The 20,350-nt window shown below is 59.4% G+C and overlaps 1 protein-coding gene and 1 long non-coding RNA gene across 3 annotated transcripts; one reads left to right on the top strand and one right to left on the bottom strand.

Moving 5' to 3' along the window:
* The first annotated feature begins 6 nt into the window (after nucleotides 1–6).
* LOC134553454 (uncharacterized) lies at nucleotides 7–4,497 on the top strand. Its single transcript, XR_010081089.1, has 3 exons — nucleotides 7–89; nucleotides 1,981–2,053; nucleotides 4,365–4,497. It is a non-coding gene; the product is annotated as an uncharacterized LOC134553454 (long non-coding RNA).
* On the bottom strand, nucleotides 3,378–19,609 carry LOC134553453 (nuclear receptor ROR-beta-like). Of its 2 annotated transcripts, XM_063403134.1 has the most exons (10): nucleotides 19,396–19,609; nucleotides 11,892–11,977; nucleotides 11,652–11,793; nucleotides 10,897–11,310; nucleotides 10,312–10,433; nucleotides 9,919–10,051; nucleotides 8,782–8,889; nucleotides 7,977–8,087; nucleotides 7,537–7,649; nucleotides 3,378–6,979 (listed from the first exon to the last, which is right to left on the bottom strand). In XM_063403134.1, exons 1-10 carry the CDS (start codon nucleotides 19,400–19,402, stop codon nucleotides 6,818–6,820), a joined length of 1,398 nt encoding a protein of 465 aa, XP_063259204.1. In that variant the 5' UTR covers nucleotides 19,403–19,609; the 3' UTR covers nucleotides 3,378–6,817. The 2 variants fall into 2 exon arrangements, 1 of the variants encoding a protein (XP_063259204.1); XR_010081088.1 differs by lacking the exons at nucleotides 3,378–6,979; nucleotides 7,537–7,649 and having other exon boundaries at nucleotides 8,049–8,087; nucleotides 8,782–10,051.
* Between the last annotated feature and the right edge of the window lie 741 nt (nucleotides 19,610–20,350).

The following is a 20,350-nucleotide window of genomic DNA, read 5'->3' as shown; positions in this document are numbered from 1 at the left end:
CGGTGGCGCGAGACGGCAGCCGGGAGGGACAGAATTGTCCGGAGCACCGGGACCGAGCCCGCCCGGGGCTCTGAGGGGGAGAGCGGGCGGTGTTCCGGGGGTGGGACACGGGGAGAGCTGGGGGTGCGCACCGGGAGAGGAGAAGGCTCCAGGGAGAGCTCAGAGCCCCTTGCAGGGCCTGAAGGGGCTCCAGGAGAGCTGGAGAGGGACTGGGGACAAGGGCTGGAGGGACAGGACACAGGGAATGGCTTCCACTGCCAGAGGGCAGGGCTGGATGGGAGATTGGGAAGGAATTGTTGGGTGTGAGGGTGGGCAGGCCCTGGCACAGAGTGCCCAGAGCAGCTGTGGCTGCCCCTGGATCCCTGGCAGTGCCCGAGGCCAGGCTGGATGGGCTTGGAGCAACCTGGACAGTGGAAGGTGTCCCTGCCCATGGTAAACGGGTGCACTGGATGGGATTTAAGGTCCTTTCCAACCCAAACCATTCTGGGACTTTGGTACAGCTCAGTCCTGAGAGCACTGAAAAAAATACAGTTTTTCCATCTAAGGACTTTGAAGGATTCCATTTCAGTATCACTCTTTGTTAACATTTAAAATCACAATTTTCAACATTATTAGTTGCAGGCTTTTACTTTGTAAAACAGACTTTTTCTTCCTGTAAATTTTGTGCAATATACATCTGTGTACCCACAGAACCTCAGTAAAAAGGTTGTTATCCATACATTACATTACCTTTTATTTAATATTATGAAAAATTCCAACAACAGTTTTGTCCTTAAATAAGTATTTCTTCCTCCCCTGTCTCCCCTTCCTAAACTGACTGGTCTGAAAGAGGAAATTTTATTTCATTAATTTGTTTTCTTTTCTGGTCCCTTCCAGCCTGAACACTTTTGTTCAGTTCTAGAGCTCATTTAAGTCCTTATTTCCACCACACTAGACTCCTTATTGTAGACAGGGATGCCTCTCAAAAGTCTCTGCAAATCCTGTTAATTCTGGGGTGTATAAAACCCCAACTCGACTTTGAAAGACAGTTCCAAGCGCTGGGGCCGTGGTTTCTGTCACTCCCAGCTCCAGGGAGCACGTCAGGCTCATTCATCCCTCTTAGCTGAGCAGATGCTGAGGCCTCTCTCTGAAAACTTTCCCTAAATTTTCCCCAAAGCCCACCGTGCTTCCCTGCGGTCCCGCGCCTGGGGCTCACTGCTCTGGCCGGGCTGTCCCGTTTTGCCGGGGATTGTCCCCAGGGCGGGACAGGCAGCGCCGCTGGAGGATTTTCCAGCGGGGCCGGTGTTTTTGGGAGGGCAGGGTCAGCTCTGCTGTTCCCATCCGTCCGGATCATCGACACGCATGGAATGTTTGGGTGTGAACCAGCAGAGGTCACTCGGCCCCAGTAAATCCAGTGCGGCTGGACCAGTAAGAGAGGGAGCGTTCCTGGGGGACAGCAGGGGACCCGCGGCACCCCAAACCCCTGTCCCCTGTCCCATGGGATCCCGTCCCTCCAGAGCCCACCCTGACCCGGCTTCAGGTCTGAAACCTCCTTAACAATTCCCAGCTTCTCCCTTGGAGCTATTTTTCCTGAATATTTTTTTCTTTAAAGAGCAGCTTTTCACGAGTAGTTTTTAAATGGATTTGCCATGCTTTAATCTGTTATTTTATTCTCCCGAAATACACCAAAGAAACGGGGGGGGGGGGGGGGGAGAAGGGTGGCACCCTGGGTGCTCCCACATCGGGCACAGCGGTTCCCTGCGCACCCCAGCTCCTCTCCCTGCACACCCAAAGTGGGTGATGGCCTTTCCCAACATCTCCACAGGCTGTGCCCTGTCTCAGGCTGTTCCCAGCTCTTGGGAGCAGGCAGGATTTGTCCTGCAATGGGAAATGTGGAGCCGTGTTGTCCCCTGGGAGTGGCAGAGGGCAGCAAGAGGAGCTGGCATTGACTGACCCTGCTGCTCCGAGGATCCCTTCTCATGATTTCCCTCTGCTCCACAGCTCCTGGACAGCCCAGCTGTGCTGCTGAGGGACACTGGAGCTGCACTGCAGGCAGCAGGGAATGGACACCCAGGTGAGATTCACAGGGGAGGCAGAAGGAAATGAGGATGAGATTTGCACGTTTCACACCCAGTGATCCCTTTGACCTGTCTGCAGCCAGAGCAGAGATTCAAAGAATTCTGGAATATTCTGAGTTAGCAGGGATCCACAGGGATCATCATCCAGCCCCTGTCCCTGCACAGACACCCCAACAATCCCACCCTGAGCATCCCTGAGAGCGTTGTCCAAACGCTCCTGGAGCTCTGGCAGCCTTGGGGCTGGGACCATTCCCTGGGGAGCCTGGGCAGTGCCCCAGCACCCTCGGGGGGAAGAACCTTTCCCTGAGCTCCAGCCCAAGCCCTGACACAGCTCCAGCCCCTCCTGGGCTCCTGTCCCAGAGCAGAGATTGGTGCCTGGCATCCAAGTCCTTGCACCCTTGTTAAATCCAGGACATCCATGAACATCTGTGTGTAATGCCCTGCTATATCTGGGGTGTTCTTTCCTTTCTAGGACTGGGAACTGTTTGAAAAATACTCCCAAATGCTCCTCAGCTTCCCTGATCCCTTCCCACAGATGCACCATCCCCCCAGACCTGTCTCCAATCTCCTGCCCCAAAATGTGTCCTCAGTACTGCCAGGTGCAGTCCTTGTCCCTCAGCTCAGGGGACACTTAAAGAGGATTCCCAGAAGAAGAACCTTCCCAGACCTCTGCTTTTCCTTGGAGTGCCCAGGCTGGAGCATGAAGAGGGGCTGGGAAGTGCTTCCAGGGGCTCCAGACCAAACACACATCAGGGCACTGATCCAGCCAACTCCTGGCTCACTTTGTTGTGCTCCTGGCATTAAGTGAAGCAAGAACACCTCCCAGTGTCTGAAATCTCTCCTCATGTCCAAATCCTGCACAGGATGGGTGCGATATTGGGAAGGAATTCCTGGCTGGGAGGGTGGGCAGGCCCTGGCACAGGGTGCCCAGAGCAGCTGTGGCTGCCCCTGGATCCCTGGCAGTGCCCAAGGCCAGACTGGAGGGGCTTGGAGCAGCCTGGGACAGTGGAAGGTGTCCCTGCCATGGCAGGGGTGGCACTGGAGGGGCTTTATGGTCCCTTCTAACCCAAACCAGTCTGGTACAGCTCAGTCCTTAACCCATGGAAGAAATTAAAGGTTTTTCCATCATTTTGAGGGATTCGCTTCCACTCTTACTCTGCTAAAATTTAAAATCACTATTTCCAACATTATAATTTTTTTTACCTTGTGAAACAGATTTTATTTTTCTTCCTGTAAACTTAGTGCAATATACATCTATGTACCTATAGAACACACCTCAGTAAAAAGGTTGTCATCCATACATTATATTACTTTTTATTTAATGTTATGAAAAATTCCAACAACAGTTTTTGTCCTTAAATAAACATTTCTCCCTCCCCTGCCCTCCCTTCCTAAGATGACTGGTCTGAAAGAGGAAATTTTATTTAGTTATTTTCTTTTCTTTAAAAAAATAGAAATTACAATCTTACAAGACAGAACATTCAATGAGAACAGAAGCATTTTCCTAAATCTAAAAAGTAAAACATTTCCATAAAACCTGTTGGTATCTACAGGTAGGTGTGTGTGGAGGGGTGGTAAATGGAAAGAAAAGGTTTTCCATTTCTTCCTTTCATTCATAGAGATAAAAAATAACATAAAACCGACTGAAACTTTATATATTTTTCTCTTTTGCACCAACATTCACAAGAATATATATTATATATATTTTTGATCCATCTTTATACACAGTGTGAGGGTTCTGTGGGTGGAAATGGACACTCAACTAAACTGCCAGAGCAGACAAACAAACACTAAATTAATCTTGGTCTGGAAAAGAGCCATCGCTGGCGGCCGAGGCTGCCCAGGGCTGCTGGAAAGGAACGTCCCATGCTGGGATGGGAGCGTCCCTGAGACACCGAGCACGGAGCACCGGAGCCAGTGAGGGGCTGGGGGCTCCCGGGCACCCTCCCCACTGGGCACACTCCCCACTGGGCACAGGGGAGAGCGGAAATCTCCCTTTTTTGGGCATTTCTGCCCAGGCTTTGTCGTTCTCCCTTTCCCTGCGAGCTCAGAGTTCTGGGTGGCCCAGGGGGTGAGGGACCTTGGCACAGCCCTGGCGAGCCCAGAGCAGGGGCTGCCATCCCTTTCCATGCGTGGCGCCTGTCCCAGGCCAGGAATCACCAAATCGACACCGAATCACTTTATCCCCTCCCCAAAAAAAAAAAAGAAAAAAAAAAAATCGAATCAAGTCGGTTCCTTGAAAGAGAACTGAAAAGTGCAGGTTCCCGCGATTTGGCAGGTCGAGTTACACGTGTTTAATACTTCCAGTCTTCCCTAGGTTCCCACGGGGGCTCTTATTGCTCAGAAGAATCCAGAATCTCTCCCCACGGGATGGGCTGTGCCAGGAGGCAGAGGAGCCCCGCCTGTTCCCGAGTTAAGGTGCTTTCCTGGGTTCTTTGCCGGATGAAATGAAGTTGGTGGTGTTGACCATCGGTGTGTGTTGGCTGACAAATACTGAGGGCCAAAAGAAGGGGGTGTGCTCTTTTTTTTTTTTTTCTTTTTCTGTTTTTCCCCCCAAACGTTTCCAAACACCCACGGGCTGTTCCCTCCGAGCACGGCAGCGCAGCCGCCCCTGCCAAGAAGCAAACTCTCGTTCTGGGGGTGCTTTTCCCGGGAAGTGAACGGGGCTGTCGGAAATGATGCTTCCAAAAAAAAAAAAAAAGGCACAACCCTCTGGATGTAAAAGGCAGTACTGACTTCTTGCTTCTGTCCCAGCTTTGGAGAGGGCAGGAGAGGAGCTGGGCACATCCCCGCCCCGTGGACGCTGCGCTGGCAGCGACGCATTGGCACCGGACGTCGCGTGGGGCTGGGGGAGGGCCAGCAGCCTTTTCCCAGAGACCTGGCTCCAGAGGAGAGGGAGCCGAGGCTGGCAGGCTCCAATCCACTCCCAGAAGCAGTTCGGATGTGCTCAGCAAACCCAGGGCTGCAGGCGGCAGCTGCCAGGGAGGAACGCGGTCCCGCATTTCCCTCTGCCTTCGGGCGGAGCAGAAATCCCATCAGCTTCCCGGGGAGGCTTCCCTCGTCGAGGTTGGTCCATGGTCTTCCCTAGGAGGTTTTTTAATAAAAGCAGGAATATCCCTCACGTCACTAAGAAAGCTGCTCGTTCCGTTTAAAGGGTGCGGTTGTGGATCCAAAGGTTTTGGCTCTCACTCGGGGATGATCCAAGCTGCCGGAGGATGGGATTGGGTGCACGAGGAATCAGCACGAAGCAGGAAAGGGCTTGGGATTTTAGCCCTTTGTCAGCAGAAACTGGGTCTGCCTCAGAGCAGATTTTTCCCTTGTAGTTTTTTGGCATTTGCTGCAGCGGGAGCAGGAACAGGGACAGAAAAATCCATCTGCAGAGCCACAGAGTCTCTCAAGCATCCCCTGCTGCTGTGGCCTAGAACAGCATCACCCCACAAACCCTTCCCTTCATCCCCTTTTGAGCCTCCCAAAGGAAGCAGCAGGTCCCAAACATCACATTCCTTCCAACCACCCGTATTTCTTGAAGGGAAGGAATAAGGACCTTTCACTTCCCCTTGACTCCAACAGAAAATTTCTCCCCCTGAAAAGCTTCTAAATCCTGCTAACTCAAGAATGACTCCCAAAATAACAGTTCTGGGGAGCTCATTGAGGGGAAGGCCTGGGTCCAACTCAACCTGCAGCAGCAGGCAGCCGTGTCTGGTGTGGGAAGGGGGAACCGGGGAATGGGACCACTGTGGGCTGGGTGGAGGAAGGGTCCCAAACCCTCCTCGAGGTGCTGAACCGTGGGGCAGTTTTAATGGGATTGATAAGAGAGCTACACTCAACAGCAGCACTCAGAGAGCCACTGCTGCTGCGGCCACCACGGGGACAGGGTGCCCCCCTCCAGTGGCCATGGTGCCTCTAGGGTGGCATGGCCAGGATTTGGGCTCTGCCTGAAGTGCCACAGGCCTGGAAAAGCTTTGGGGATGCACAGAAGTGGCACGAGGCAGGTGAACCTGCTGAATTGGTTCTGTAAAGTCGGGTGGTTGCCCAGCTGCACAAGCAGCTGGCTGGGAATTTGGGAAAATGCTGTGATGGAGGGCATGGGGACCCTGCAAAACTTTCCCTCTGCTGCACTGGGCATCTTTTCCCCCAAACCAGCCTCCTCCGCAGGAAAATCCTGTGCTGAATGCCCCACCAGACACAGCCAGACCTTTCTTGGCCAAGCTCCCGGGGGCCTGCTGCACCCATGGGAGATGAAATAAAGCAAAGGCTCTGTCTTTTCCCTCTCCTCAGCTCCAGCCCCAACCCGACCCAGCCGAGTCAGCACTGCCCCTTCTTTATCCCATGCCTGGTGTTTGGGTTAAAAAAAAAAAAAAAAAAAAACACAATAAAAATAAAAATAATAATTAAAAAATAAAGAAATAAAAATCAGAGGTGGAGAGCGCAGCCGGGACAGCGGGAAGGGCACTCCCTCCTCCCGTGCCTCCGGGAGCAGCCAGTCCCTCACCACTGCCGGGAGCATCTCCTCTCCCCAGCAGAGATTTCACATTCATTTCACTGGTATGGCAAAGTCCATTTGCTTTTTCCTTCAAGGTGCTTTACATTCAAGAGCTATTGCAATCCACAGCGAGGAGATGGGGCCAGGGAGGCACCACAGCCCCCCCCGGGGTTCTCTTGAGTTTGATTATTTGATTTAGATAAATTGCCCCAAACCTCTGAAGTGCAGTTCTTCTCCAAGTTTTGGAGAACTCGAAGGGGGCCGCTGGCTCCTGCCCTTAGCTCTCCCGGGGGTCGCTGTACTGAAGCTCCGAGTTGAAAACCTCCTTATACAGGGGGGGGAAGTTCATGGCAGTCTCTGGGTGCAGGAGACGGAAAAATTCCAGCTTGTCCAAGTGCAGGTTGCAAATGGTCTTCATCAAGGGCAGCTTGGAAACCATCTGCAGGGAGAGAGGGAACTGGTGAGCACTGGGACACTGGGTGTAGTGGTCCTGATGCCACTGTTCCCCCTCCCTTGGGGACAAGCTAGGGGTTTTGGGGACCACTGGGCTCCCAGCTGGTGTCCCTTGCACTGCTGTTCCCCCTTCCCTGGGACAGTGGGTGGCTTTGGGGATCACTGGTTTTAACTGGCCCTGGGGCACCAGCAAATTCCTCACCTTAGGACAGCCCAGCAGCAACCTGGCCTCACCCCAAACCCACACCTTCCCACGGAGGGGTCTCCTTCCCACCCCAGATCTGTGCAGGTCAAAGCATTCCCAAAGGGCTCCCTTTGCCTAAAAATCCCCATTTCCTGATGCACTGCCAGGTTCAGCAGCACGGTGCTGCCTCTGCCTGCACCACAATGGTCACAGCCCTTGGAAGGAGAAATTCTTCTCCTCCTTTGACAGGTTTGAGGTCTCGCTCTCCAAAATGCCTGTATGGCTCATGAGCTCTGGCACAGCCACGTTCCCCAGCTCAGACACGCCTGCAGCCCTGGCTGGGTTTCCTGTGCCACTACCTTCGAGAGCTTGTCCTCGGCGGAGTGCTTCTTCTGGATCTCGTGCTGCAGGGCCACGTAGATCTTGTCCTGGAGCTTTTGCACCTTCTTGGACTCGGTCAGCCAAGGGCGGTCTGGGGGAGAGGAAGGACAGAGTCACCACAGGCACAGGGCAGTGGCCCCTGGCTCCTTTAACCCTTCCTGCTCTCCAGGATGGTTTTAGGGACACTTGGCTCCTCTCTATGCTCCCCACCCCACCATGGCTGACATGGTTTCTCTTCACACCAAGACTTCACAGATGCAATTTGTGCATCTTTAGATGCATTTTTCCTTTCCAGATGCAAGTTCCTCTCCCAGGAATAATTGAAATCATCCACCAAGGAAGCAGCGCTGAGGTTTATGGGGTCACTGTTCCCACAGGACACTCCTGGATATGGGGCCCTTCCCACAGCCCCCAGTACCTGGGGAGAGCAGGACGGCAGCAGTGAAGAGGGCGAGCTCCTCGTCCGACAGCTGCAGGCGGCACAGGGTCCTCCCCAGCTCGAAGACGGCACCGATGAGGTCGTCACAGCCTGGGCAGGGGACAGCGGGGACACATCACCGTCACTGCTCTGCCCACCCAGCAGCAGGACCCGGCGGCACCCAGAGCTTGGAAAGGTTTGGGGAGATGAGATGGGTGGAGGGGGGTCCTGGACACTCACCTGGCTGCAAATTCCAGCCTTGTCTGGGCTCCAGAGGGAGAGGAGTAGGACAGGGACAGGGACATGGACGGGAAAACAGAGGCGAGGAGAAGGGAGAGGGAGAGGGAGAGGGAGAGGGAGAGGGAGAGGGAGAGGGAGAGGGAGAGGGAGAGGGAGAGGGAGAGGGAGAGGGAGAGGGAGAGGGAGAGGGAGAGGGAGAGGGAGAGGGAGAGGGAGAGGGAGAGGGAGAGGGAGAGGGAGAGGGAGAGGGAGAGGGAGAGGGAGAGGGAGAGGGAGAGGGAGAGGGAGAGGGAGAGGGAGAGGGAGAGGGAGAGGGAGAGGGAGAAGGAGAAGGAGAAGGAGAAGGAGAAGGAGAAGGAGAAGGAGAAGGAGAAGGAGAAGGAGAAGGAGAAGGAGAAGGAGAAGGAGAAGGAGAAGGAGAAGGAGAAGGAGAAGGAGAAGGAGAAGGAGAAGGAGAAGGAGAAGGAGAAGGAGAAGGAGAAGGAGAAGGAGAAGGAGAAGGAGAAGGAGAAGGAGAAGGAGAAGGAGGAGAGCCCCAAGGGAGGGGCAGCTCAGCAGCTCTTACCGAGAGATTTGAACATCTGCATCCCACCAAACTTGCCCTCGAAGAGGACGGTGTTGTTCAAGGGGTTGAACGCGCGGATCATGCGGATCAGGAGCACCTCGAGGCAACCTGATGTAGGCAGAGAGAGCGCAGACGAGGGCAGGGCAGGGCAGGGCAGGGCGGGGAAGGTCGGGGGGTTTCCATCACCCCAGGACCAAATGGAAGAAAAAGGAGAGCCCCCAGTGCACATTTGAGGTCCAGATTATTCATTCCCATGAGCAGAATGGGTATTTCAACAAATCCAGTTTAGGTTTTTGGGATTGGTTGGGTTTTTTGGGTGTCCAATTGTGACCACAATATTTCACCAAAGGGAAATATTATCCAGTCATTCACAGCCAGGCACAGAGAGACCGAGGTCATGGTGGAGCACCGAGAGAGAGGAAAGGGTGAGAACAAAATAAATAAAAAGAAAATGGAAGGAAGAAATGAAAGAATGAGTTAAACTCCAGCGCATCAGGCATGGCCAGCTCTGGCTCTGGGGTACAGCACCCCACTGGGACACTGGCATGTGTCCCCAGTGCTGGGTGCTAATCTCAGCTCCCCAGCTCTGACAGGTTAGAAACTATGAGGTTTTTCAGTGTTTTGGGGATTTTGCACATTCAGCTCCCTGGCCTGAGCAGGGCAGATGGAAGGGTGGGGGACATGGGTGTGCGCTGCCATCATCATCCTCTTCCCACTCTCTTGCTGGGAGAAGAGGCCAATCCTTTTCTCTCAATCCTCCCTGCTCCTGTTTGAGTTTAGCACCCCTTCTCCCAGGGGAAAACCTTCTGTTCTCATTTCCAGCCCAGTTTCTGGGTGACATTTGGATGAGGGCGGCCATGGAGAAACGCCTCTGCCCAAGGCAGCCACTCCCCACGTGCCCTCCTTCAGCATCGCCCGTAACCGTGACCTTCCAGCCCAGCACCTGCTCCCCCAGCACTGGGAGAACTGGGGCACTGAGGGAGGGGACCCCCAAAAGGAAAGCACCAGCCAAGAGAAAAGATCGAATTTGCTTCTGGCCCCACAGCTGCCACTTGGGAGAGGTGTTGGGGACGGGAGGGGGACAGTGGGGACATGAAGGGGGGTGGCAGGGACACAAGGGGGGTCCCCTCCTCTTACCGGCTTTCAGGAGGATGATCTGGTCGTTCTGGCAGAGCTCCATGAAGCCGTCGATGCGCTTGGCAAACTCCACCACGTACTGGATGGCGTTGGAGATCTGCAGCGAGCACTGCTGCCACATGGCCTCGCAGCTCTGCGGCACAGCGGGGACACTCTCAGGGTGTGCTGGCACCTGGCACCCCAGCCCTGTGGCACCCCAGCCCTGTGGCACCCCAGTGCTGTGCCATCCACGGGGGATGGTGGCACTAGGACACCTGGGTGTGAGCTGCCACCGCAAACTCCCCCTCTGGGCATCTCCCAAAGCACTGACAGACCCTCTTCACCTTCCTCCCCACCTCTGCATAGCCCCAGGGGACACTGGCTGTGGCAGGGGGCTGTGGCAGTGGCACTCACCTTGCTCTGCAGGGCACGGACCTCCTCGGGGGAGTACAGGCTCCACGCCAGGCGCTTGAGCTCCTCCGTGGTGTACTGGCACGTCTCCAGGTGAGACTTCACCACGTTCTGGGCCACCCGGTCTGCAAGGTGGGGACAGCAGGCAATGAGACCTGGGGACCCCAACCCTGTCCTCTCCTCTGGGTGCTGGGGCTGAGGGCTGCAAGGGTGGTGGGGCTCTCACATGGTGTCACGGGGCTGTGCGGACAGATGGGGCAGCCAGGCTGAGCCTAAAGCAAGCCAGGGATGTGCCGCATGACCCTGGGTGTGCTGAGCTCCATCAGGGAGCCTTGGGGCTGCTCCAAGAGCTGAGGCTGGGCTCCCTATCTTAGAATCCCAGAATGGTTTGGGTTGGAAGCTTAAATTCCATCCATTTATTCATCTTAAATCTCATTCCAACCCCTGCCATGGGCAGGGACACCTTCCCCTAGACCAGGTGTGTGTCCCCAGGGCTGGGTACATCCTGCAAGGCGCTGGGGTGGCTCCAAGCACCATCCTCGGGGCCACACACCCCCCACACGTGCCCGGCACCACACTGGTGCTCACCGATCTCCAGGACAGAGATGTCAGGGGGCAGCTGGGCACCCTCCAGCGCCCCGTGTGCCAACAGCGCCGGCTCCAGCATCAGCTCGTAGATGGACTCCTGCTTGATGAGCGTGGCATCAGCCACGTCCAGGCTGGACTGGTCGGGCGAGGGCTGTGCCGAGGCCAGCAGGTCCAGGTTGTAGTAGGTGCTGCCGCCGTCGGGGGTGAGGGGGAAGTCGAAGAGGAGCCCGTCTGACAGCGTGGAGATGTCGTCCAGGTCCGAGAGGCCGCTGCTGACGCTCGTGGTGTAGACGCGGCTCAGGGGCTCGGGCTCATCCTTGGTGCCTCCGCTCTGCTCCTGGCTCTGCTGGTGCTTCTGCACCTCGGCGTAGAGGCTGTCCCGCTGCTTCTTGGACATGCGGCCGAACTTCACCGCTGCCCCGGGGGGAGACGCGGCCGGGTCAGGGCAGCTTCATCCCTCAGGGCAAAGCCACGACCGCCCACTGCCCTGGGAAATGTCCTGGCCCCCAGGGTATGCCTGCTTTGGGGGTCTCTGAGCCCCAAGCGGGGCTGGGACCCCACTGGATGCACCCCCCCCACCCCAGACCAAGCCTGGGTCAAACCAAACAGAACCAGATTTTCCCATGGAAAACACAAAAACGTTTCCTGCTTCCCAAACCCTCCCTGCACTCCGCTGACCCTGTGGGGGGAGCAGCTTCGTCCTGAGTGCCTGGCTCGCTCCGAGGAGGGGCAGGTGGCCCCGGGGCAGGACTCACCGTCGCGGGACATGCCCAGCGCCAGGCATTTCTGCAGGCGGCAGTGCTGGCAGCGGTTGCGGTTGGTGCGGTCGATCAGGCAGTTCCTCTGCCGGGAGCAGGAGTAGCTGGCGTTGTTCTGCTGGCTCCTCCGAAAGAAACCCTGCCCGGGATGGGACGGGAGGAGTTGGGCGAGTGCCCGGCTGGAAGCCAGCCCACGCAGCCCGCCCCCCTGCCCGCACCCGGCGTCCCCGGGCTCACCTTGCAGCCTTCGCAGGTGATGACACCGTAGTGGATCCCTGAGGATTTGTCCCCGCAGATCTTGCACGGGATCACCTCGATTTGGGCTGCGGGAGGATGGGAAGAGGGGGGAAACCACGGGGGTTAATAATGGCCACTGCTGGACGGGAGGAGGGAGATGCCCCCCCGTCCATGACAGCCACGGGCTGGCTCAGCACCTGGGGAAACTGAGGCATGAGGGCTGGACCCACCAGCAGCTCAGCCCTTCCCACAGACCCCACGAGGATTCTTGCACCTCAAAGAGGTCCCTAAAAGGTTCACACAGGGCGTGGGGTACCCCCATCCCACAGCAGCAAGAGACAGGGTAGAAAAGCCCTTGGATCCAGGAGAGGACGGAATGTTTCTGCCCCAGCCTGCTCCAGACCCTGTTTTGGAATCACTCCCCTTATTTTTCAACTGATGTGGGCACTAGGACAGGGACAGCCTTGGCACAGGGACCATGCCCATCCCTGCAGCTGCAGATGCTCTGCTGCTGGAGGTCTGGCCCAAGCAGAGGGTCTGAGGCCCCCCAGCACCTCCTCCGAAGCCCAGGACCGATATAGCCATCCCCAGCTCAAGGTCCCGGCCCCCTTCCCCCCACAAATCCGCTTCCCTCCCCGCTTCTGCTTCGCTGGCACTGAGCTGCTAATAGGCTTCGTCCTCCTCATTTTCCAGCTGCTCCAGATCTGGGCTGGCTCTGCCCTCCCGACCCGCGCGGGGGGAGCACACGGCACCCCTGGGACTCGTACGTGCCTCCCGGCATCTCTGCACCCTCTAATCCCTGCTCCAGCCCCCGCATCCCCCAGCTGGGCTCAGCCTGGTGTTGCTCTCTCGAGGGTGCTGGGCAGCCACCGCCGCGCCAAAATAACCCCCACGGCCAGATTATGGTTATTTCCAATCTCCTGGGCCTGTGCAAATCCCTGCTCGGGTAATTCCCTTCTGCCTCTCTTCTCCCCTGGGAGCCATCAGCTCTGGTTGAGGGATGTGTTTTGTAGGGCCACGTCTGTGAGTGGCAGTCCCAGTGCTCAGCCAGTGCCCCCTGTACCCCGGCACCCAGCAGGGTCTTGCTGCTTGGGGGAGGCTGGGATGGGGCAGTGAAGCCTCACTGGGCAGAGGGGCAGCCGAGGTGCCAATGGCTCCCCAGGGATGCTCAGCCCCCCAGGGATGGCATTGATCTCTCCTAGAGATACTATCAGTCCCTGAGGGAAGTCATCGGTACCCCCAGGGATGCTCAATATCCCAAGGATGCCATTGATACCCCCAGGGATGCTATTGATACCCCCAGGGACCCCAGGGATGCCATCGATAGCCCCAGGGATGGCATCGGTGTATCCCCTGGGGCAGGTTTGCTATCGGCCACTCTGGGGACGGACTCCCTCCAAATCCAGGTGGAAGCAGAGGGATGGATCCCTCCTGCATCCTTTGACTCACTGATTAACCCAGTGCCCCACATGCACCGGGTGATTTTGGGGCTTGCCCCTCCTTTCCTGCTGAGCTGGCCTTCTCCCAGGGCTGTGTGTTATCCCCCGACTCGAGGGAGTCACATCCCATCCCTGCCCCTCCCCACATCCTCTGCCTACGCCTCTGCCGTGGCTCTGGGCCTGGGAGGGCAGAGCTGATTTCCCCGCGGTGGGCAGGGCAGGGATGTCCAGGGCATCCTTACATCCCCCACAGCTGCACCAACACCGCAGCCCCGGGGCCGCCTCTTGCAGGGGGATGGAGGCACCAGGAGGGCCGTGTGTGATCACCCCCAAATCACAAATCACCCCCCGGCTCCGATGATCAAGACACCCCCAATTCCCCGGATCCCGCTGCCATCCTCCCCACGCTGCCGGGCCGCAGGGACCGCTCCCCTCTCCGACACCCTGCCCCGAGCCCTGTCCCGGGATGGGACGGAGGAGGTGGCATGGCGGGGGGCACAGGGAGGGAATGCCACCCCCGGCAGGAAGCGGCGTCGGCTCGTTATGCAACGTTAATTGCAGCCGCCGGCAGCGCGGGTGATGCATCGCGGGCGCCGCGCCCTCACGCCCGCGGCCGATACTCCGGTCCCCGGAATTACCGGCACTCACCGGTACCCGGAGCGCGGCCCGGTACCGCCGGCACCCGCCCCGCAGAGCCCAGCGGCGCCACCCCACAGCGCCCCAAAACCCCAGGGAGCCCAAAGGCTTCGTGTGATGCCGATGGCCAAATCCCGCCCCCGCGGCGGAGCGGAGCCCCCGGGAGCCCCCCGGGGCCGGAGCTGAGGGTGATGGGGATGCTGCTGGCCTGGTGAAGGACAAGCCCTGAGCACCCGCCGTGCGCCCGCAGCCTTTTGGGGCTCTAATTACCATCCTGCTAATTACCCGGCCGTGCCCGCCGCTGGCACCTGACCCGCTCTAAGACGCTCGCCCCAAATAACTGACGTGGAGATACGGCCGTAACCTGGCGATGGCAATTACAGCCCAGCACGGTTAATTGCTGCTCTGATTGTAAACCCGGCTGAATCACCGAGTCGGCTCCATCAGTGTCCCCTCGTGCCGCAGCCGTGGCCCCCGAGGCTGGACCATCTCCCCTGCGCCCCCCAGACGCTCCAGGGGAAAATCCAGGATGAGAAGGAATGTGGGTGTGGGCGGGATGGCCACAGCAGCTCCCACATCCCCCAAATCTGACCGTGGTCAGGGAAAGCATCACAGCAGACCCCAAATCCTGGATATTCCTCCACCCCAACCCCCCCCCCCCCGCCCCCCCCGGCTGTGCCTCAGTTTCCCCACTGGAGAATTTGGCATCTCCTCCACCACAATCGTAACACCATCGGCCACACTGTGGGCATTTAGGAGGGGGTGAGCCTCTTCCTCATCTGGGGGAGGAAGCAGAGAAACTCCACCCTGGGGCCGATGAGGCTAAAACAGGGATCAGGATAAAAGAAACAACAAAAGGGTTAAAAAAAAAAAGTAATAATCATCTCCAGCCAGCAATTAAAATGTCCCGGCGGTGGTATTTGCTCTCCTCCCACTGTAAACACTTCTTGCCCAACTCCCGGCCCGCTGCCACCGGCCGGCCCTTATGTAAGTGGCCTTGTGGCACGGTGCGGCCGCGGGGCCCGGCCGTGGCGGGGCGATGGCCCCGGTGCGGCTGCTGCGCGGCCCCGCGCTTGGAGCCCTCCTGTCCCACTGACACAATTCCTGCCCGTGGCCACGCGCGCTTGTGTAACCACCGCCGTTAACCCTTCCGGGCCCGCCGCCACTCCGGGACCGGGCTGGTGCTCAGGGCGGCACCCCGTCCTCCCGCCACCGGGAGCGGGATTTGGGGGCGTTTCGGGGTGATACCTCCAGCCGGGGACACACATTTGCCACCCTGAGCTCCAGGTGAGGGACACCCGTGTGTCCCTGCACGGTGCCCAGGTCGCCTGTCACAGCCGTGCTTGTCCCCTCCAGCCCAGCACCGCTCACCCCACACCACGCTAGAGGCTCCGGTGGTTTCAGCAGAGCCAGAACCGCCCTCCCCGGAGCAGGAATCGGCGCTGGTGCCACGCCGGCACACCCTCCCCTCCATCGCCTCCGCCCCACGGGCGGGCATCTCCTGCACCCCAAAACAAAACAAGGCAGGCCCTGCAGGCTGGACCCCCCTCTGCGGTGCAGGGAGGAGGGTGCCCCATCCACCTCCTGCTCCTCCCCCAGCCCTCCCCTCGGCTTTATGATCTCACTGCTTTTGGGGAATCACCCCCAAACCCTCAGACCCCATTGAACCTCAGGACGTGCTGTGACCCCACTGCTACTGGAGGCTTTCTGGAGGTGCCCCCTCCCATTGGCTTCACTGGGTGCCCCTGGCTGCGGGGTGAGGGCTCCAGGGAGGGGCGTGTTTGGGGTGCACTGACAGATCCCTGCACGGGAGCCCAGGGTGAGCCTGCACAGCCGTTACCCCACAGGGGCAGAATATGGCCACCCCTTCCCCTGGGGGGCCACGTGAGGCCACGGTGTCCTTGCCAGGGGCAGTGGGGCGAGCATCCCAGCTCTGAGTATTTCAAAGGTGTCTCTGGTGCCTCTGGGGCCATCCCTGCCCCAAATACCCCCCGGTGCTCCCCCAGTGCCCTGGCTCATTACCCAGTGAACCTGCTGGGAAAGCAGGGCCGTGCCCCATCCCTCTGCCAGGCTCGATCGATGCCACAGGACAGGCACCCCTGGTAGTTGGCAGCAGCCCTGCAGCCCCCCTGGATCCCCCAGCCAGGGCACCAGGATGCTCCAGTGCTGCGCCTCCAGCACCTCTCCCCTTCCAGGGGTGCTCAGCAACCCCTGGTGCACCCAGAGCAGGGAGAGGAGGATGAGTCTGGGCTGCAAGGGACACGCAGGGACCCACAGGGACCCACAGGGACTCACAGGAACATGCAGGGACCCACAGGGACACATAGGGACCCACAGTGATGTGCAGGGACCTACAATGCCACCCCATTTCCCATTCCTGCCCTAAACCCTGGCTCTGCTCCTGCATCCCCTGCAGCAGCTTCCAGCCCCGGGACTGCCCTTCCCCACAGCCACCATCCACAGTTGTGTTTTGCTGTTGGGGCAGGAATAAATAAGGAAATAAAAGGAATTATCACCCTTTACATCTGCTGCTGGCTTTGCTATTAAACAGCCTCCAGTGCTGCAGCGCCTCGGGGTCTCCCAGCACCCCGGCACTTCGGCCACCACTGCCAAAAAATCCCATCCCCATCCACGCACCCCCGGGAACCCCAGAGAAGCCCGGCCCATGCCGGGTGTTCACAGCTCCAGCTCCAGGCACAGGGACAGCGGCAGCGCCGGTAGCACCGAGGCCAAGTGGGCAGTAGGGAAAATTTAGATGACACAACCACGGCCCCGTGCCGAACTGGGATACTGGAGGGGGAACTGTTTTCCTAATTGATTAGCAAAGATTTCCTGGAAACTTTGGGCCAGAACAGCTCTCAGCTGCTCTCACCCTGCCCTGGGGCAACCCCTGGCCGCCTTCCCTTGCAGGCACGCGAGCGGAGGTTTTGCATTCTCCCCAGTCCCCGGCAAAGCGCTGTTTTCCCCGTCCCCGGGTGCAGTGTGTGCCCCCAACAGGGAAATCGTGGCTCCGGATGGGCGATGTGGCTCCCCCAGGGCCGCCCGGCTCCTGCCCGGGCTGCTCCGGTTCAGCAGCTCCGGCTCAGCAGCTCCCGTGCCACGCAGCTCCGTGCCAAGGCCAGCCCTGCCGGCGCAGGACGCAGCCCTTTGCACTTTGCCTGGTGCAGAAGGGTGGCAAAGGTGAGGCAGCGGGGAGGGGGGACCTGCCAGCCCGGGGTGGGGACAAACCGGGCTGCGGTGGGAGAACCCCTCCGGCACTGCTGCTAAACCGGGGGGAATTATCTCCTTGCGGCTAAAAAAAGGCAGGAGAGCAGCTCTGCTCGCCACATCCGATAAACCGGGCTGATTTAGACATTAGCAGCTCTTTAAATAGCCGCTGCGACTTCAAAGTTAAACGTGACAGGGAGCAGGGACGGGGACGCTGGGCTGGGGACAGGGACCACCGGCCCCCCACCACTGCTCTTCCCCCTCCAGGTGCCGACTATCCCTGGGGTTATCGGGGTGGGGGATCCCAAATCCCGTCTGGACCACTCAGGACCCCATAAAGCCAGAGGACAGCTTTCTCCTCCAGGCTCGTTTTTTGGGAAGTGCCTTCCCCGCGCCGCGGTGCCGGGACAGGCGCAGCCGTCGTGCGGGAGGGCCGGTGGGTGCCGGCCGCCCTCGGCCGCGCCAGCGTGTGCACGCCGCCGAAACGGGCAGGGAAGCTCCTCCTCCGCCCTCTCTGATTTTTCCAATGACAGATCTAGGTCACTAGGACAAGTCGCAAAGGCTGCCGAGCCACCGCACGCTCCTCGCCACGCTGCTTGCAAAACAAGTGAGCAGGAGGGCTGGAAACCGTATAGGATTATACAAGGCAAAGCCTCTCCCCCGGCCCCGGCGCAGCCGCGGCGCAGGGAAGGACAGGAGCGAGGAGCTGCTGTGGCCCCCAGGGAAATGGGGCAGAGCGGTGGCGGTTTTGGGAAGGAAAATGGAGATTGAATCAATTTGGTGTCGCCATGCGGCATTTGGACTTCGAGAGAGAGGAGGACGCGGGACTGCGGGAAAAACGCCAGACTGGGGGAAATAGTGGGATATCAGGAGGGTTCGGCCCTAAATTAGGGTCAACACCAGCAATTCAGGGGGGAAAGGAAAAATATTTTTAAAAAAGTAAAAGTTCGCCCAGTTGCTAATTAAGCCGGTGCTGGCTGTGCAAGTACTGCGTAAGAGTCAGGCGTGTTGGCAATTAGGCAGGAGTTAATGCTTTCCTCTGTCCTAATAAAGGTGAAAACCCAGGATGGCGAGGGGCAGGGAGGGGATGTGGGGGGCTCGCCTCACCCCCCTCACCCACCCCGGCCCCACCATTACACAAAAGCGAGGCGGGGGCAGAGCCGCAGCACCCGCGGCGCAGGAAGCAGGATTTGAGGAGCTCGGGGATGAACGTCCTGGTACCCACACCCCAAAATGTGCCCAGGGACGTGAACCCCCAAAACACACCTATAGAGGGGCACGAAAGAGTCCTGGCAGGGCGAAGGGCATGGGGAAAGCAGGGGATGATGGAAAAATGATTTAAAGGAGGATGAAAATCCCAGCCCAGGGTGCAGCGGTGCTCCCAGCACGCTGAGTCCGGCCACCGCTGCGTCACCATCACCAGGCCCAGCTGGATTGTCCTGCTGGAGCCTTCCTCCCTCCGTCCTCCTCCTCCCCACCGCCTGCTTAGCAAAGCAGAGGGGTGAAAAGTAGGAATTGGCTTTGGTAATGAGAAAACCAGACAGGTGCTGGCACAACTCACCCCTGCCCTGGGCAAGGGGCACCCAAAACTGCACCTGATCCCTCGCCTGTTCCTGCAGGAGCCTCCCAAACTGCCCCCCACGCCGTGGGGAGGGGGAAAAGGGGGAAAAACTACAATAAATCCAGCCCTGGTGGGAGCAACATATTGAAGAGGAGATTAAGGGGTTTAGTGCAGGGAAAAGCTTAAGAGTGCGTCTAAGCTGGCGTCGGAAAGCAAAGCAAAATAAACAAGAATTTTATTCCTAACGAAGGGGGAGCTGGAGGAGGCAGAGCGGCCCCGGCGGGGCTGCTGCGGGTTCCCCCCTTGTTCCCCTCTGCGGGGCTGGTGCGGGTCCCCCTTGTCCCGCTCCAGCGAGGCTGATGTGGGCCCCCGTGTCCCCGGTGGGGCTGGTGCGGGGTCCTTCCCATCCCTTCCGCGGGGTTCATATGGGTCCCCTCGTCCCCCTCCAGCAAAGCTGCTGCGGATCCCCCCTTGTCACTGTCCGGGCTGACACCGAGTCCCCCCGTCCCTCACCGGCGGGGCTGATGCGCGTCCCCCGTATCCCTGTCCGAGCTGACGTCGGGTCCTCCCCGTGCCCCTGTGCCAGGCTGATGCAGCTCTCCCCGATCCCCACCGGGACCAACTTCAGCCGCTGCCCCGCCAGCCCCAGCCCCGGACCCACCTCTCATCGTGTCCGCCGCGGTCAGGGCGCCGGGGGGCGCATGGGGCGGCGCGGGGGTCCGGAGCGGCGCGGGGCGCGGCGGAGAGCGGCGGCACCGGGAGGCTCCGGGCGGCACCGGGAAGCACCGGGCGGCACCGGGCGGCTCTGGCACCTGCCCCTCCGCCGCGCCGTGACCCACTTCTGCCCGAGCATGCGGCCGTTCACATGACGAGCCCGCCCCGCCCCCCCCAATCGGTTTCACTTCCAGCCCCACCTCCTGCCCTTCGTCCTCCTCCTCCTCCTGCTCCATCCCCATCCCCGCCGCTCCGCCGCCCGGTGCTCGGCGCTGCGCGGGCGCTGCGGGCGCCTCCCCGGGACCGGGGTCTGCGCGACCCCCGCCCCGCTGTGGCCGCGGGGCGCTCGGAGCTGCCCCCGGGGCTGCCCGCCCCCAGGAGGGCCGTGCCGGTGCCCGTCCTGCCCCGGCTCGCCCAAGCACGGGGCCGGCTGCGTGTCCCGCTGAATCACCGCTCCCTTGCTTCACTTCGCTCCCGTGCAGCCCCGCTGTCCCCGCCAGGGACCCTGCTCTGCGCGGGGACCCCAAGAAACCCCCGGCAGGACAGGGCAGGGCGGGGGACCGCTGCCGAAGGGGCAGCACCCGGCACTGGGGGGCTGTCGGGAGCACAGGGACCCCTGCTCAGTGTGCCCGTGCCAGGGTGCAGATGCTGAGGTCTGGGGGCACATCCCACCTGGGTGACTGCGGGTCGGGAATGGCACCGTGGATGCAGTGGGAAGCTTTGAAGGTGGCAGGGAGGCATTCCCACACCTTCCTTCCTGCTGGGATACGCACAGGTGGCTTTGGCGCCCGGGGTTGTACCCTGGATGAAGGGACACTGGGACACTCTGCTTAGGACGTGCAAGAGCTGGTGGCTCTGGACCACAAACACGGCCTCGCTGTGCAGGGCCTGAGATCTCAGCA

This window comes from Prinia subflava, chromosome 8, assembly GCF_021018805.1.
Source record: "Prinia subflava isolate CZ2003 ecotype Zambia chromosome 8, Cam_Psub_1.2, whole genome shotgun sequence".
Lineage (NCBI taxonomy): Eukaryota > Metazoa > Chordata > Aves > Passeriformes > Cisticolidae > Prinia > Prinia subflava.
The sequence above is the reverse complement of the archived record's forward strand: the minus strand, read 5'-3'. Positions and strand labels throughout refer to the sequence as shown.

Bases quoted from the DNA above. Each gene is read 5' to 3' on its own strand.
- LOC134553453 (XM_063403134.1), bottom strand. The intron at 11,794-11,891 runs GTGAGCCCGGGG...CATCCCGGGCAG, and splicing joins TCACCTGCGAAGGCTGCAAG to GGTTTCTTTCGGAGGAGCCA. The intron at 8,088-8,781 runs GTAAGAGCTGCT...TCCCCTGCCCAG, and splicing joins GCAGATGTTCAAATCTCTCG to GCTGTGACGACCTCATCGGT.